At 43.0% G+C, this 13,679-nt stretch overlaps 1 protein-coding gene across 5 annotated transcripts in view; it reads right to left on the reverse strand.

Annotated features, from left to right (window-relative positions):
* Positions 1–13,679, reverse strand: part of tox2 (TOX high mobility group box family member 2) — a 140,750-nt gene that overhangs the window by 18,338 nt on the left and 108,733 nt on the right. For 4 of the 5 annotated variants that reach the window (XM_035778582.2, XM_035778581.2, XM_035778580.2 and 1 more), the window contains 2 exons: positions 10,302–10,541; positions 6,864–7,094 (listed from right to left, as the gene is read on the reverse strand). In XM_035778582.2, the coding sequence (XP_035634475.1) occupies positions 6,864–7,094; positions 10,302–10,541 (471 nt within the window). The remainder of the gene's footprint in view (positions 1–6,863; positions 7,095–10,301; positions 10,542–13,679) is intronic. The other variant, XM_035778584.2, reaches the window with a different exon arrangement.

Consider the following 13,679-nt stretch of genomic DNA (forward strand, 5'->3'; position numbering starts at 1 on the left):
TTTATGTTGTGATATGTTTTGTTGGACATTTAGACTTTGTTTGACTGATATGGATATACAGTACTTTCAGAAAGTATTCATACCATTTGACTTATTCCACATTTTGTTGTGTTACAGCCTGAATTCAACATGTATTCAATAGATTGTCTATCTCTCACCCTTCTACACACAATACACTATAAAGATTTAGCCAATTTATTCAAAATTAAATACAGAAATATCTCCTTTACATAAGTAGTCACACCCCTATGCTATGACACTCCAAATTGAGCTCAGGTGCATCCAATTTCCTTTGATCATCCTTCAGATGTCACTAAACCTTGATTGGAGTCCACCTGTGGCCAATTCATTTTTGAAAGAAACATACCTGTCTATATAAGGCCCCACTGTTGACAGTGCATGTCAGAGCAGAAACTATACCATGAAGTCCAAGGAACTGTCCGTAGATCTCCGAGATAGAATTGTGATGAGGATATAAAACTATTTGTAGAGTGTTGAAAGTTTCCAAGAGCACATCATTGGGAAATAGAAAAATGATGTACCCAGACTCTTCCTAGAGCTGGTCGTGCAACCAAACTAAGCAACTGTGCAAGAAGGACCTTGGTCAGGGAGGTGACCAAGAACCCAATGACCACTTTGACAGAACTACAGAGTTCCTTGGCTGAGATGAGAGAACCTGCCAGAGGGACAACAGTCTCTACAGCACTTCACCAATCTGGGCTTTATGGGAGGGTGACCAGACGGAAGCCACTCCTGAGAAAAAGGAACATGGCAGCACGCCTGGAATTTGCAAAAAGGCACGTGAAAGATTTAGAGCATAATGTAAAAGATTCTGTGGTCTCATGAGTCAAAAATTCAAAAAAAATTTGGCCTTCAAACAAAGTGCTTTGTCCGGAAAAAAACAGGCACAGCTCACCACCCGTCTAACACCATCCCTAACATGAAGCATGATGGCAGCATCATGCTATGGGGATGCTTTTCAGCAGCAGGGATGGGGAGACTGGTAAAGATAGAGGGAACAATGAATGGAGCCAAATATAGGCAAATCGTTGATGAGAACCTTCTTCAGAGTTCACCTTAGACTGGGAAAAAATGTACATTCCAACAGGACAATTACCCCAAGCATACAGCCAATGCAATGCTGGAATGGCTTCAGAACAAGAATGTAAAAGCCCTTGAGTGGCCCAGCCAAAGCCCAGACTTGTATACATGTATATGGAAAGACTTGGAGCTTGCTATTCATCACTGCTCCCCATCTAACTTAACAGAGCTTGAGAAAATCTGCAAGGAAGAATGGGAGAAAATCCCCAAATCCAGATGTGCAAAGCTGATACAGACACCCAACACGACTCAAAGCTGTAACCGCCGCCAAAGGTGCTTCTATGAAGTATTGACTCAGGGGTGTGAATACATACGTACATGAGATATTTCATTTTCAATACATTTGCTAAAATGTCTAGCAACATGTTTTCCCTTTGTCATTATGGGGTATTGTGTGCAGATGGATGAGATGAAACAAGACAAAATGTGGAATAAGTCAAGGGGTATGAATACTTTCTGAAGCCACTGTATGTATGTCTGTCAATGTTTTATAGAGATACAGTGAATTTTATTACATCAGGAATGCTATTATGCTCTAATTTTGGAGCCGCGAAACTTCATCCTACAGTTTTTAAATGTGACTCAATTCAGGATATGTATGTCACGACTTATGTCACGACTTAACAGGAGAGCCGTTTGAACGTAAAAAATGCGAGACGCGTCCATGCACAATGATGTGTAACAGGTAAGATAGTCTAGCATTAGCTAGCTAATATTATATTTTCAGATACTATTGGCTGGCTGGCTCCCTAGCTGACGTTATTATTCGTTTCCCAGAGCTGTGTGCTGTTCTAGTTAGAGCCTAATGTTAGCTAGCTAACATTGAACATGGTTGGTTAGCTCCCAGCACTGTGGCATTGTTGGCACTGTTTATTGTTTAACTAGCTAACGTTGGCTGGCTGGCTCGTTAGCTAACGTTATGTGACGTGTGTACATCATCCGTTGAAAATGGCCGGTGACAGTAAATGTCTGCAAAAAAGTGTAATGAAATTGTTGCCAGCAGTACTGGTTAGGCTGTTTTCATGTTATCCAGAGGTAAACAAATTATCGGACAGAGCGTCAAGTGTGCGCTTCAAGAGCGAAACGAGATGAGTGGTGCTAAAGCTTAGGGTGAGGGTGTGAACGATGCTGAATAGGTGTAGACAAAGAAGAGCTCTTCCCTACTGTAGATAGCAAAACATTCAAAGATGACTTTCTCAAAAGTGAGTTTACAAGTTGAACTTCAAAGCAAGTCCATTGAGAAGTCCATGGAGAAGAAGTCCATGGAGAACAAGAGCACCTCCTCCCAGCTGCCCACTGCACTGAGGCTAGGTAACACGGTCACCACCAATAAATCCGTGATAATCGAAAACTTCAACAAGCACTTCTCAACGGCTGGCCATGCCTTCCTCCTGGCTACTCAAACCTCGGCCAACAGCTCCGCCCCCCAGCTACTCGCACACGCCTCCCCAGCTTCTCCTTTACCCAAATCCAGATAGCAGATGTTCTGAAAGAGCTGCAAAACCTGGACCCATACAAATCAGCTGGGCTTGACAATCTGGACCCTCTATTTCTGAAACTGTCCGCCGCCATTGTCGCAACCCCTATTACCAGCCTGTTCAACCTCTCCTTCATATCATCTGAGATCCCCAAGGATTGGAATACTACCACGAGACACCCTGGACCCAAACTGTTACAGACCTATATCCATCCTGCCCTGCCTATCTAAGGTCTTCGAAAGCCAAGTCAACAAACAGATCACTGACCATCTCAAATCCCACCGTAACTTATCTGCTGTGCAATCCGGATTCCGAGCCGGTCACGGGTGAACCTCAGCCACGCTCAAGGTGCTAAACGATATCATAACCTCCATTGATAAAAGACACTACTGTGCAGCCGTCTTCATCGACCTGGCCAAGGCTTTCAACTCTGTCAATCACCATATTCTTATCGGCAGACTCAGTAGCCTCGGTTTTTCTAATGATTGCCTTGCCTGGTTCACCAACTACTTTGCAGATAGAGTTCAGTGTGTCAAATCTTCTAGACCTATCGGCTGCCTTCGATACTGTGAACCATCAGATCCTCCTCTCCACCCTCTCCGAGTTGGGCATCTCCGGCGCGGCCCACGCTTGGATTGCGTCCTACCTGACAGGTCGCTCCTACCAGGTGGCGTGGCGAGAATCTGTCTCCTCACCACGCGCTCTCACCACTGGTGTCCCCCAGGGCTCTGTTCTAGGCCCTCTCCTATTCTCGCTATACACCAAGTCACTTGGCTCTGTCATAACCTCACATGGTCTCTCCTATCATTGCTATGCAGACGACACACAATTAATCTTCTCCTTTCCCCCTTCTGATGACCAGGTGGCGAATCGCATCTCTGCATGTCTGGCAGACATATCAGTGTGGATGACGGATCACCACCTCAAGCTGAACCTCGGCAAGACGGAGCTGCTCTTCCTCCCGGGGAAGGACTGCTCGTTCCATGATCTCGCCATCACGGTTGACAACTCCATTGTGTCCTCCTCCCAGAGCGCTAAGAACCTTGGCGTGATCCTGGACAACACCCTGTCGTTCTCAACTAACATCATGGCCCGTTCCTGTAGGTTCATGCTCTACAACATCCGCAGAGTACGACCCTGCCTCACACAGGAAGCGGCGCAGGTCCTAATCCAGGCACTTGTCATCTCCTGTCTGGATTACTGCAACTCGCTGTTGGCTGGGCTCCCTGCCTGTGCCATTAAACCCCTACAACTCATCCAGAACGCCGCAGCCCGTCTGGTGTTCAACCTTCCCAAGTTCACTCACGTCACCCCGCTCCTCCGCTCTCTCCACTGGCTTCCAGTTGAAGCTCGCATCCGCTACAAGACCATGGTGCTTGCCTACGGAGCTGTGAGGGGAACGGCACCTCAGTACCTCCAGGCTCTGATCAGGCCCTACACCCAAACAAGGGCACTGCGTTCATCCACCTCTGGCCTGCTCGCCTCCCTACCACTGAGGAAGTACAGTTCCCGCTCAGCCCAGTCAAAACTGTTCGCTGCTCTGGCCCCCCCAATGGTGGAACACACTCCCTCACGACGCCAGGACAGCGGAGTCAATCACCACCTTCCGGAGACACCTGAAACCCCACCTCTTTAAGGAATACCTAGGATAGGATAAAGTAATCCTTCTCACCCCCCCCCCCCTTAAAAGATTTAGATGCACTATTGTAAAGTGGCTGTTCCACTGGATGTCATAAGGTGAATGCACCAATTTGTAAGTCGCTCTGGATAAGAGCGTCTGCTAAATGACTTAAATGTAAAATGTAAATGTAAATCGGAGGTCATGTTGTCCGGTCCTCTGGCAGTCTCTAAGGGGGTACCACAAGGTTCAATTCTCGGGCTGACTCTTTTCTCTGAAAATATCAATGATGTTGCTCTTGCTGCGGGCGATTCCCTGATCCACCTCTACGCAGATGACACCATTCTGTATACTTCTGGCCCTTCCTTGGACACTGTGCTATCTAACCTCCAAACAAGCTTCAATGCCATACAACACTCCTTCCGTGGCCTCCAACTGCTCTTAAACGCTAGTAAAACCAAATGCATGCTTTTCAACCGTTCGCTGCACCCGCACGCCCGACTAGCATCACCACCCTGGATGGTTCCGACCTAGAATATGTGGACATCTATAAGTACCTAGGTTTCTGGCTAGACTGCAAACTCTCCTTCCAGACTCATATCAAACATCTCCAATCCAAAATCAAATCTAGAGTCAGCTTTCTATTTCGCAACAAAGCCACCTTCACTCACACCGCAAAACTTACCCGTTTGGCAAGTAAAACTGACTATCCTACTGATCCTCGACTTCGGCGATGTCATCTACAAAATAGCTTCCAATACTCTACTCAGCAAACTGGATGCAGTTTATCACAGTGCCATCTGTTTTGTTACTAAAGCACCTTATACCACCCACCACTGCGACCTGTATGCTCTAGTCGGCCGGCCCTTGCTACATGTTCTTCGCCAGACCCACTGGCTCCAGGTCATCTACAAGTCTATGCTATGTAAAACTCTGCCTTATCTCAGTTCACTGGTCACGATGGCAACACCCACTCGTAGCACGCGCTCCAGCAGGTGTATCTCACTGATCATCCCTAAAGCCAAAACCTAATTTGGCCGCCTTTCCTCCCAGTTCTCTGCTGCCTGCGACTGGAACGAATTGCAAAAATCTCTGAAGTTGGAGACTTTTATTTCCCTCACTAACTTTAAACATCTGCTATCTGAGCAGCTAACCGATCGCTGCAGCTGTACATAGTCAATCGGTATATAGCCCACCCAATTTACCTACCTCATCCCCATACTGTTTTTATTTTATTTATTTTTTTCTGCTCTTTCGCACACCAGTATCTCTACCTGCACATGTTCATCTGATCATTTATCACTCCAGTGTTAATGTGCTAAATTGTAATTATTCACTCCTATGGAGACGCGTTATGTCTCCTGTAGATGAACGTACTTTGGTGCGAAAAGTGCAAATCAATCCCAGAACAACATCAAAGGACCTTGTGAAGATGCTGGAGGAAACAGGTACAAAACCATCTATATCGACATAACCTGAAAGGCCGCTCAGCAAGGAAGAAGCCACTGCTCCAAAACCGCCATAAAAAAGCCAGACTAGCCAGACTACGGTTTGAAACTGCACATGGGGACAAAGATTGTACTTTTTGGAGAAATGTCCCCCGGTCTGATGAAACAAAAATAGAAATGTTTGGCCATAATGACCATCGTTATGTCTGGAGTAGGAGGGAAAGGGGGGAGGCTTGCAAGCCGAAGAACACCATCCCAACCGTGAAGCACGGGGGCGGTAGCATCGTGTTGTGGTGGTGCTTTGCTGCAGGAGGAACTGGTGCACTTCACAAAATAGATGGCATCATGAGGCAGGAAAATAATGTGGATATATTGAATCAACATTTCAAGACATCAGTTAAAGCTTGGTCGCAAATGGGTCTTCCAAATGGACAATGACCACAAGCAAAGTTGTTGCAAAATAGCTTAAGGACAACAAAGTCAAGGTATTGGAGTGGCCATCACAAAGCCCTGACCTCAATCATATAGAAAATGTGTGGGCAGAACTGAAAAAGCGTGTGCGAACAAGGAGGCCTACAAACCTGACTCAGTTACACCAGCTCTGTCAGGAGGAATGGGCCAAAATTCACCCAACTTATTGTGGGAAGCTTGTGGAAGGCTACTCGAAATGTTTGATCCAAGATAAACAATTTAAAGGCAACGCTACCAAATACTAATTGAGTGTATGTAAACTTCTGACCAACTGGGAATGTGATGAAAGTAATAGAAGCTGTAAGAATTAATTCTCTACTATTATTCTGACATTTCACATTCTTACAAATAAGTGGTGATCCTAACTGACCTAAGACAGGGATTTTTTACTATGATTACATGTCAGGAATTGTGAAAAACGGAGTGTAAATATATTTGGCTAAGGTGTATGTAATCTTCTGACTTCAACTGTACCATTTTGTAGCCCCGAGTCTCTACTTTTATATAATGTAAAAAACACAATTTCAAATTTTGCTACATAAGACTGAATTAAGGTTGTATAATTGTTTGTGTGTTATTAGCTTAAGCAGACAGTGTTTGTCTAGTGTTGTGACATAGATGAAGATCATATCAAATGTTATGACCAATTCATGCATAAATCCCGGTAATTCCAAAGGGTTCACATACTTTTTCTTGCCACTGTATGTTGGTGTGTGTGTATACCCATGTATTTATTGGTACGTGTACCTGTTTTGCCTCCTCCCCCAGGCTATCCCACATGGAGGCCACTATCTTGGACACGTCCCCGAAGGTGGCGTTGGGGTTGGAGCCCTTAATGGCCGCCTGGGTGTCCCTGAAGAAGAGGGCGTAGGCTGACACAGGCTTGTTTGGCTCGTTGGGGTCCTTTTTCTTCTTCTTCTTCTGCGGTTTGGGCTTGGGCTTCATCATCTCCGAGGATGGCCGCTTCTCGCCCGTGATCTGGAAGACGATCAAAAAAACGACAACAGGGTTCTACTTTATTAATTTGTCCCTCATGTCTTTCTAACATTGTTCGGAGATTGAACTTTGTAGTTCCTTACAATAAGACAATCGCTCACTTGGAGAGAATGTGTTACACACAAGAAATGCAGTAAACTTCAACTGTTCCCTTTTGATAGGAGTAGTAGGCTATCAGACTTGGTGTGATGCCAATTGTTTCCGCCATTTTATATATACACTTCTTTACTACATGAGAAGATCAACAGCACACAGTGACTTGATGCTTTCCACTCCTCTATTTCACGTTCCAGTGCACAGGCTCCTTAGATTGGTAAAGTTTCACTGCCTCTCATAGACCAATGGACATAGTCAGTGTGCCAACTCATCCATGTCGATGCCCACCAGACAGCTAAAACAAGTTTGCATCCCCACCATCAAGAGATATGAGTTGCCAGTCAAGTGTAAGAATAGCACCCTTGTTGCAAGTATGACTTACTAGGGTAATAGACAATAATGTTTATGAAAGTTTGCAGCGAAAAACAAAATAAAACTCAAGTTTGACTTTAATGAAAGTGTGCATTTTTGCGATGAGCGTTTTTCGATGACAGCTTAATTGAATCAATCCCTAGTTATTGAGACATCCACAGTCAAATGAAAATGAAAACAACAAATAGTTGCAGTGCATCATTTATTTTCATTTAGAATTCTCATAAACATTCAATGTAACGATTTAAACCTGTTAACATCAATCGAACAACTTTGGGGCCTCCTGAGTGGCACTGCATCGCAGTGCTTGAGGTGTCACTACACATCCGGGTTCGATCCCGTTGTGTCGCAGCCGGCCGCAAACGGGACACCCATGAGGAGGCAAACAATTGGCCCAGCGTCGTCCGGGTTAGGGGAGGGTTTGGCCGGCAGGGATGTCCTTGTCCCATCACGCTCTAGCGACTCCTGTGGCAGGCTGGGCGCATGCATGCTGACACAGTCACCAGTTGCACAGTGTTTCCTCCGACATATTGGTGCGGCTGGCTCCCCCCGGGTTAAGTGAGCAGTGTGTCAAGAAGCAGTGCGGCTTGGCAGGGTCGTGTTTCTGAAGACACATGGCTCTCGACCTGCGACTCTCCCGAGTCCGTACGGGAGTTGCAGCGATGGGAGAAGACTGTAATTATCAATTGGATATCACTAAAAACGGCTAAAAAGTACCAAAGAAATACAATAAAAACACAACTTTGTTCAAATACATGTATTTAAAGTATGACACTATTAATGCTCTCTTCTTTTGAATTGTACTCCATGAACAGAAACTGAGTCAGAATCATATGTCTGGTCTTATCTAATTTACCATTATCTATTCCGATTGAAGCTGCTTTGTCAGTAATACATCGTTTAAATTGTCAAAGATTATTTATCAAAACAACACAAATGCAACATTTCTTCCAGGACTAAGTAAAACTGTACATTCCTCACATAGTTTCATTAAGATAATAGATTCCAACTTTTGTGCAATGGAGCAAAAACTATTCCAAATCACATCTGTTTGTACTAGCTTTGATGTGGATGTTGAATAAATTGGAGGGAGGCAAATGGAATTACATTCTGATAGGGGAGAGATAGTAATAGTTTTTTTATTCATACATGGACAGTCATGCACAGCGGGGACTACTTGTATGGTGGAGAAAGTATTGTTTTTCAGAACATTTGCTACTTTAACCCGTGCGCTTACAGATGCTGATAAATGTGCAACAAGACGATAGAAACCCCCGGATTCAATTATACATATTCATGTTCCTCTTTACCAATCCCCCAGGTAAAGGAAAAACAAATCCAGTGAGAGCCCTGATTGGTGAGTCATTTCTATATGCTTTGTTGTATGGATTTACATAAATTAAATGCGTGCCACTTTAATGAGTATGTATTCCTGTTTCCTTGTTTCAAATGAAAGAGTTGTGCTTTTCCAATAGAGGAATTGAGGCACACGTATTCTACCTCAAGCTTTCCTGTCCTTTTCAACACGTTTACCCCACAACGGAGAAACACATATATTGATAGGTGTGTAGAGCCCTGGAAGACAGTGATATACAGTATAGAAGACTGCTGCTTCTAGTGATTTTGTTTGGTCATCACTACGTTGTCTCATGTTCTGCATACGACATCTTATAGAGACGGCTTATATACGAAGACATCCAAATGCATTACTGTCGCCATTGCTGCAATATAATGAACTGAACACAGCTTCTGTAAATTAGGGCCGATCGAATAACAATAATACAAGATATGGAAACATTCATAAAGAATCAACAAGGGAATCTGACATTTGTTTCACAATTGTTTGAGGGGAAAACAACATAACTGTAAATGGTGTGAGAAGTTCTTTCCTTTCTTGACGTGCCAATTAACAATATGCAAATGAAGTTAATGAGATGACATGGTGATAATGGATTCTTAGCAAATCCCACATTACATGAACATTTCAAATGAAATAAATTTAGCACGCAAGCAACAAAGGGAAAATAAAAAGGTGCATTGCTTTAAAGCTGCAATATGTAACTTTTGGGGGGACATGACCAAATTCACATAGAAATGTGAGTTTGGATCCGCCATTCTCAAGTCTAAGAAGAAGTAGATCTGTTCAATGTGCTATATTTCTATGCTTCCCATGGTTAAGTTTAGTTTTTATGTCATTTAAGTTTTCTTTTTTTGGTACACCTGCTTTCAAACAACTGAAAATACAATAATATATGCTTCTTTTTTTCACATAAACTTAAATTAGGCTAACTATTATAATTTTAGCAACCAGGAAATGGCGGAGCAATTTCTGCAGAATGCATCTTTAAATTTGAACCAGGATTCGAAGCCAATCTAAAAAAATACAAGATGGTCTATTATTGGCATGTCCTAAGAAGGCAAACAAACAAATGAAACAAAGCAATCACCAATACCTATGCGATTGGAGATGTGTATGCTTGCATCGAGACACCACTGTGCTTAAAACCTCACAGAGTAGCTTGTTGCATAATTGCCATACATTCACTGTCATACTGCCATACATACTATACGCACATTACATAACGTAAGTCACGTTGATAAAAAATTACATGTAAAAATATAAAATGTTCATTCCATCTGGCAACACCCAACAGGACCAACCCAAACACCCTAACTTTCCCTAAGTTCAGCGAGATCAAAGAAGCATTGCCACATCAGTACCTTATGGTGGGAATCGATCTCCTCTTCCTGTGTAGAGCTCGAGGGAGAGGGTGTGGCTGATTTACTTCCGGGAGGTGAGGGAGAACCATGGGTAAGTGCACTCCGGCCAACCTGAGAGTTCAGTTGGGACATTGCGCTCATGGGGTGGTGGGACAGTATCCTAGGTGACCTGTTTATCAGATGGGGGTTGTGAAGGCTGAGGTCATAATGTGAGCCGTCGTGGCGAGTCATCTCCTGGATCTGGGTGAGAGAAGAAGACCAGCTTTACTACTTAACTTTACCAATTGTACATTCCCAATTTGCCCAAAACCTTGACGTCTTCGTTAATGAAGGCAAACGGTTGGTAGGATGTCAAAGAAAGGAAGTGTGCCCTTCCGGGTTCACTGGTCCCACTGTTCTACTTAGGACTGGTCGGAAGCAAACTTATCTTCATTCTCCTCGGTCACGACTGAAATACACACCATGCGTTCGTCCAATAACTTGGCACTATTCGGGCCATTTTTATCTGATTGAGCTTTGAGGCACAATTTGATGTGTTGAATTTCAATTGCAGTCCTCCAGTGCAAATGACCTTGAACAACATATACTTCATCACACCAACATTATTCAAAGACTGTATCTGTCCCTTTATCTTACTTGTGAATTCATGAAACTGTTTTTCTTTTATGGAGATCTGCACTGCCACCCGTGGACTTGTGTCAACACCCTCTGATGTCCCTGCCTGGAATATACAATCCAAACCAATAGAATCCAAACCAACTGAACCACTTGACTTTCAAAGCGAGGTGAGAGATGTCTTGCCGCTGTAGAGCATCATTAGGGCAACATTTACTAGATTGTTCACTAAGTACCAGGATGGTTCAGACTGAAAGCTATGTTTATGGAATAATAGCCTATAGACTAAAATGACTGTGGTTGGTCATTCAACGAGAAAAAAAGCTGTGGGCCAAGTTCATTGTTGGAAGTTAACGCATTAAAGGAGGATACACGCTTTCAACTGATTAAAGAGACATTCCTCATAACCCCTTCTTAAAGTAACACTCTTAGTAGTCTAACAGATCTTCTAAAATAACAACATCAAAAGCATTAAAAAAAACTCTATCAGGACATAGACGAGCCAAAGCAGGCCTTAATGCAGGCATAACTGAGGAATGTTTGGTAATTTACAGATCAGAAAGTGATGAACTAGCATTTATTAGCGCTGTTAAACATTCATGAGTTAAATAATACATTACACATTAGCGCTGTGCTAAAAAGATCAAATTACTGGAGCCCTAGCATTATGAGATCTTGACAAACACAAGTAGAGCCTCTGAGATGAAGGCTCTGCAGCTCTGTAATCATAATTGGCCCCAGTAGGTTGCCAAGAATAAAATGTACTGGTAATGTAATGTTGTAGAGAACTCTGGGCTGCTTTGAAAAACCGAAGAATATTTACAGGACATTAGATTTTTTTTTTTTGACTCGGCAGCTGCTAACAAAAGGCTGCCTGAACAAAGACATTCCCTTTGCATTTAAAATAACCATGCTCTAACCTCCCCCACCCAAAACAGAACCTCCCAACCTCAAATCATAATTTAAAACACCATCACTCCACTTCTCAAACATGGTGAAATAGCTTTAGCCAAAAAAAAAAAAGAAAAATCCATTATTTTTCCATTTTCGGCGTAGCTGCTCTTTAAGGGTCTTCACAAATCAAGAAGCATTGAAAAACCAATTAATCAAACACGAATGGCCTATCATGGCTACAGCAGACCTATTTCCATAGCAACAGCCTCTGGGTGAAATCGTCACCCTTTTAATTTGAGCAAACTATGTTTCATATAAACATAAAAAAGGGACAAGCAAAGCAGAAGAGTAGCAGTGTGGCAAGGTAGAGGGGTTCTCAGTAGTTACAATTGGGATATATCTGTTTTTATAGAACAGTGGAGGAGTTATTGGGACAAAAGGAATTACCCATCTAATCCATATTGTTAAAGGAGGAAGGGGGAGAGGGTCTATAGCGGACTCCTATCAATCATGTTCGTTTCTCTTTCAACCGAAACGTGAATAATTCATAATATTTGTTTAGAATCAAGTATAGATACATTCTGCCACGATTCATATACTAAATCATGCTTCATAGCATTAGCTTCAATTGTTGTTCCTTTTTCATTAAAGCTAAGTGCTCAAATGTCAAATATGGGGCACAATATCCAGATAGCAATATTAAAATACATATGATACAATCTTATAAACGAATCCCCTGTTTTGACTAGTTGATCAATCAAATGGAAAGCAAGACATGTCAGGAGGTTTTTACTGTGAATATATTCTACATATCTACAGTGCCTTGCAAAAGTATTCACCCCCCGTGGAGTTTTTCTTATTTTGATGCATTTACAACCTGCAATTTAAATGGATTTTTATTTGGATTTCATGTACTGGACATACACAAAATAGTCCATTTTTTTTGTTAAGCGTAAAAGTGGTACGTGTATATGTATTCAGCCCTTTTGCTATGAAGCCCCTAAATAAGATCTGGTGCAACCCATTACTTTCAAATGTCACGTAATTAGTTAAATAAAGTCCACCGGTGGGGCATTCTAAGTGTCACATGATCTGTCACATGATCTCAGTATATATACCTATATATACCTATTCTGAAAGGCCCCAGAGTCTGCAACACCATTAAGCAAGGAGTACCACCAAGCAAGCGGCACTATGAAGACCAAGGAGCTCTCCAAACAGGTCAGGGACAAAGTTGTGGAGAAGTACAAATCAGGGTTGGGTTATAAAAACATATCTGAAACTTTGAACATCCCCCAGAGCAAGATTAAATCCATTATTTAAAAATTGAAAGAATATGACACCACAACAAACATGCCAAGAGAGGGCAACCCACCAAAGCTCACTGACCAGGCAAGGAGGGCATTAATCAGAGATGCAACAAAGAGACCAAAGATAACCCTGAAGGAGCTGCAAAGCTCCACAGCGGAGATTGGAGTATCTGTCCATAGGACCACTTTAAGCCGCTTTACGGAAGAGTGGCCAGAACAAAATAAGCAAACATGTTTGGTGTTCACCAAAAGGCATGTGGGAGACTCCCCAAACATATGGAAGAAGGTATTCTGGTCAGATGATACTAAAATTGAGCTCATCAAGGAAAATGCTATGTCTGGCGCAAACCCAACACCTCTCATCACCCCGAGGATACCTTCCCCACAGTGCAGCATGGTGGTGGCAATACCATGCGGTGGGCATGTTTTTCATCGGCAGGGACTGGGAAACTGGTCAGAATTGAAGGAATGATGGATGGCTCTAAATACAGGGAAATTCTTGAGGGAAACCTGTTTCAGTCTTCCAGAGATTTGAGACTGGGACGGAGGTTCACCCTCC

The sequence above is a fragment of the Oncorhynchus keta genome, chromosome 10, assembly GCF_023373465.1.
Source record: "Oncorhynchus keta strain PuntledgeMale-10-30-2019 chromosome 10, Oket_V2, whole genome shotgun sequence".
Taxonomy (NCBI): Eukaryota; Metazoa; Chordata; class Actinopteri; order Salmoniformes; family Salmonidae; genus Oncorhynchus; species Oncorhynchus keta.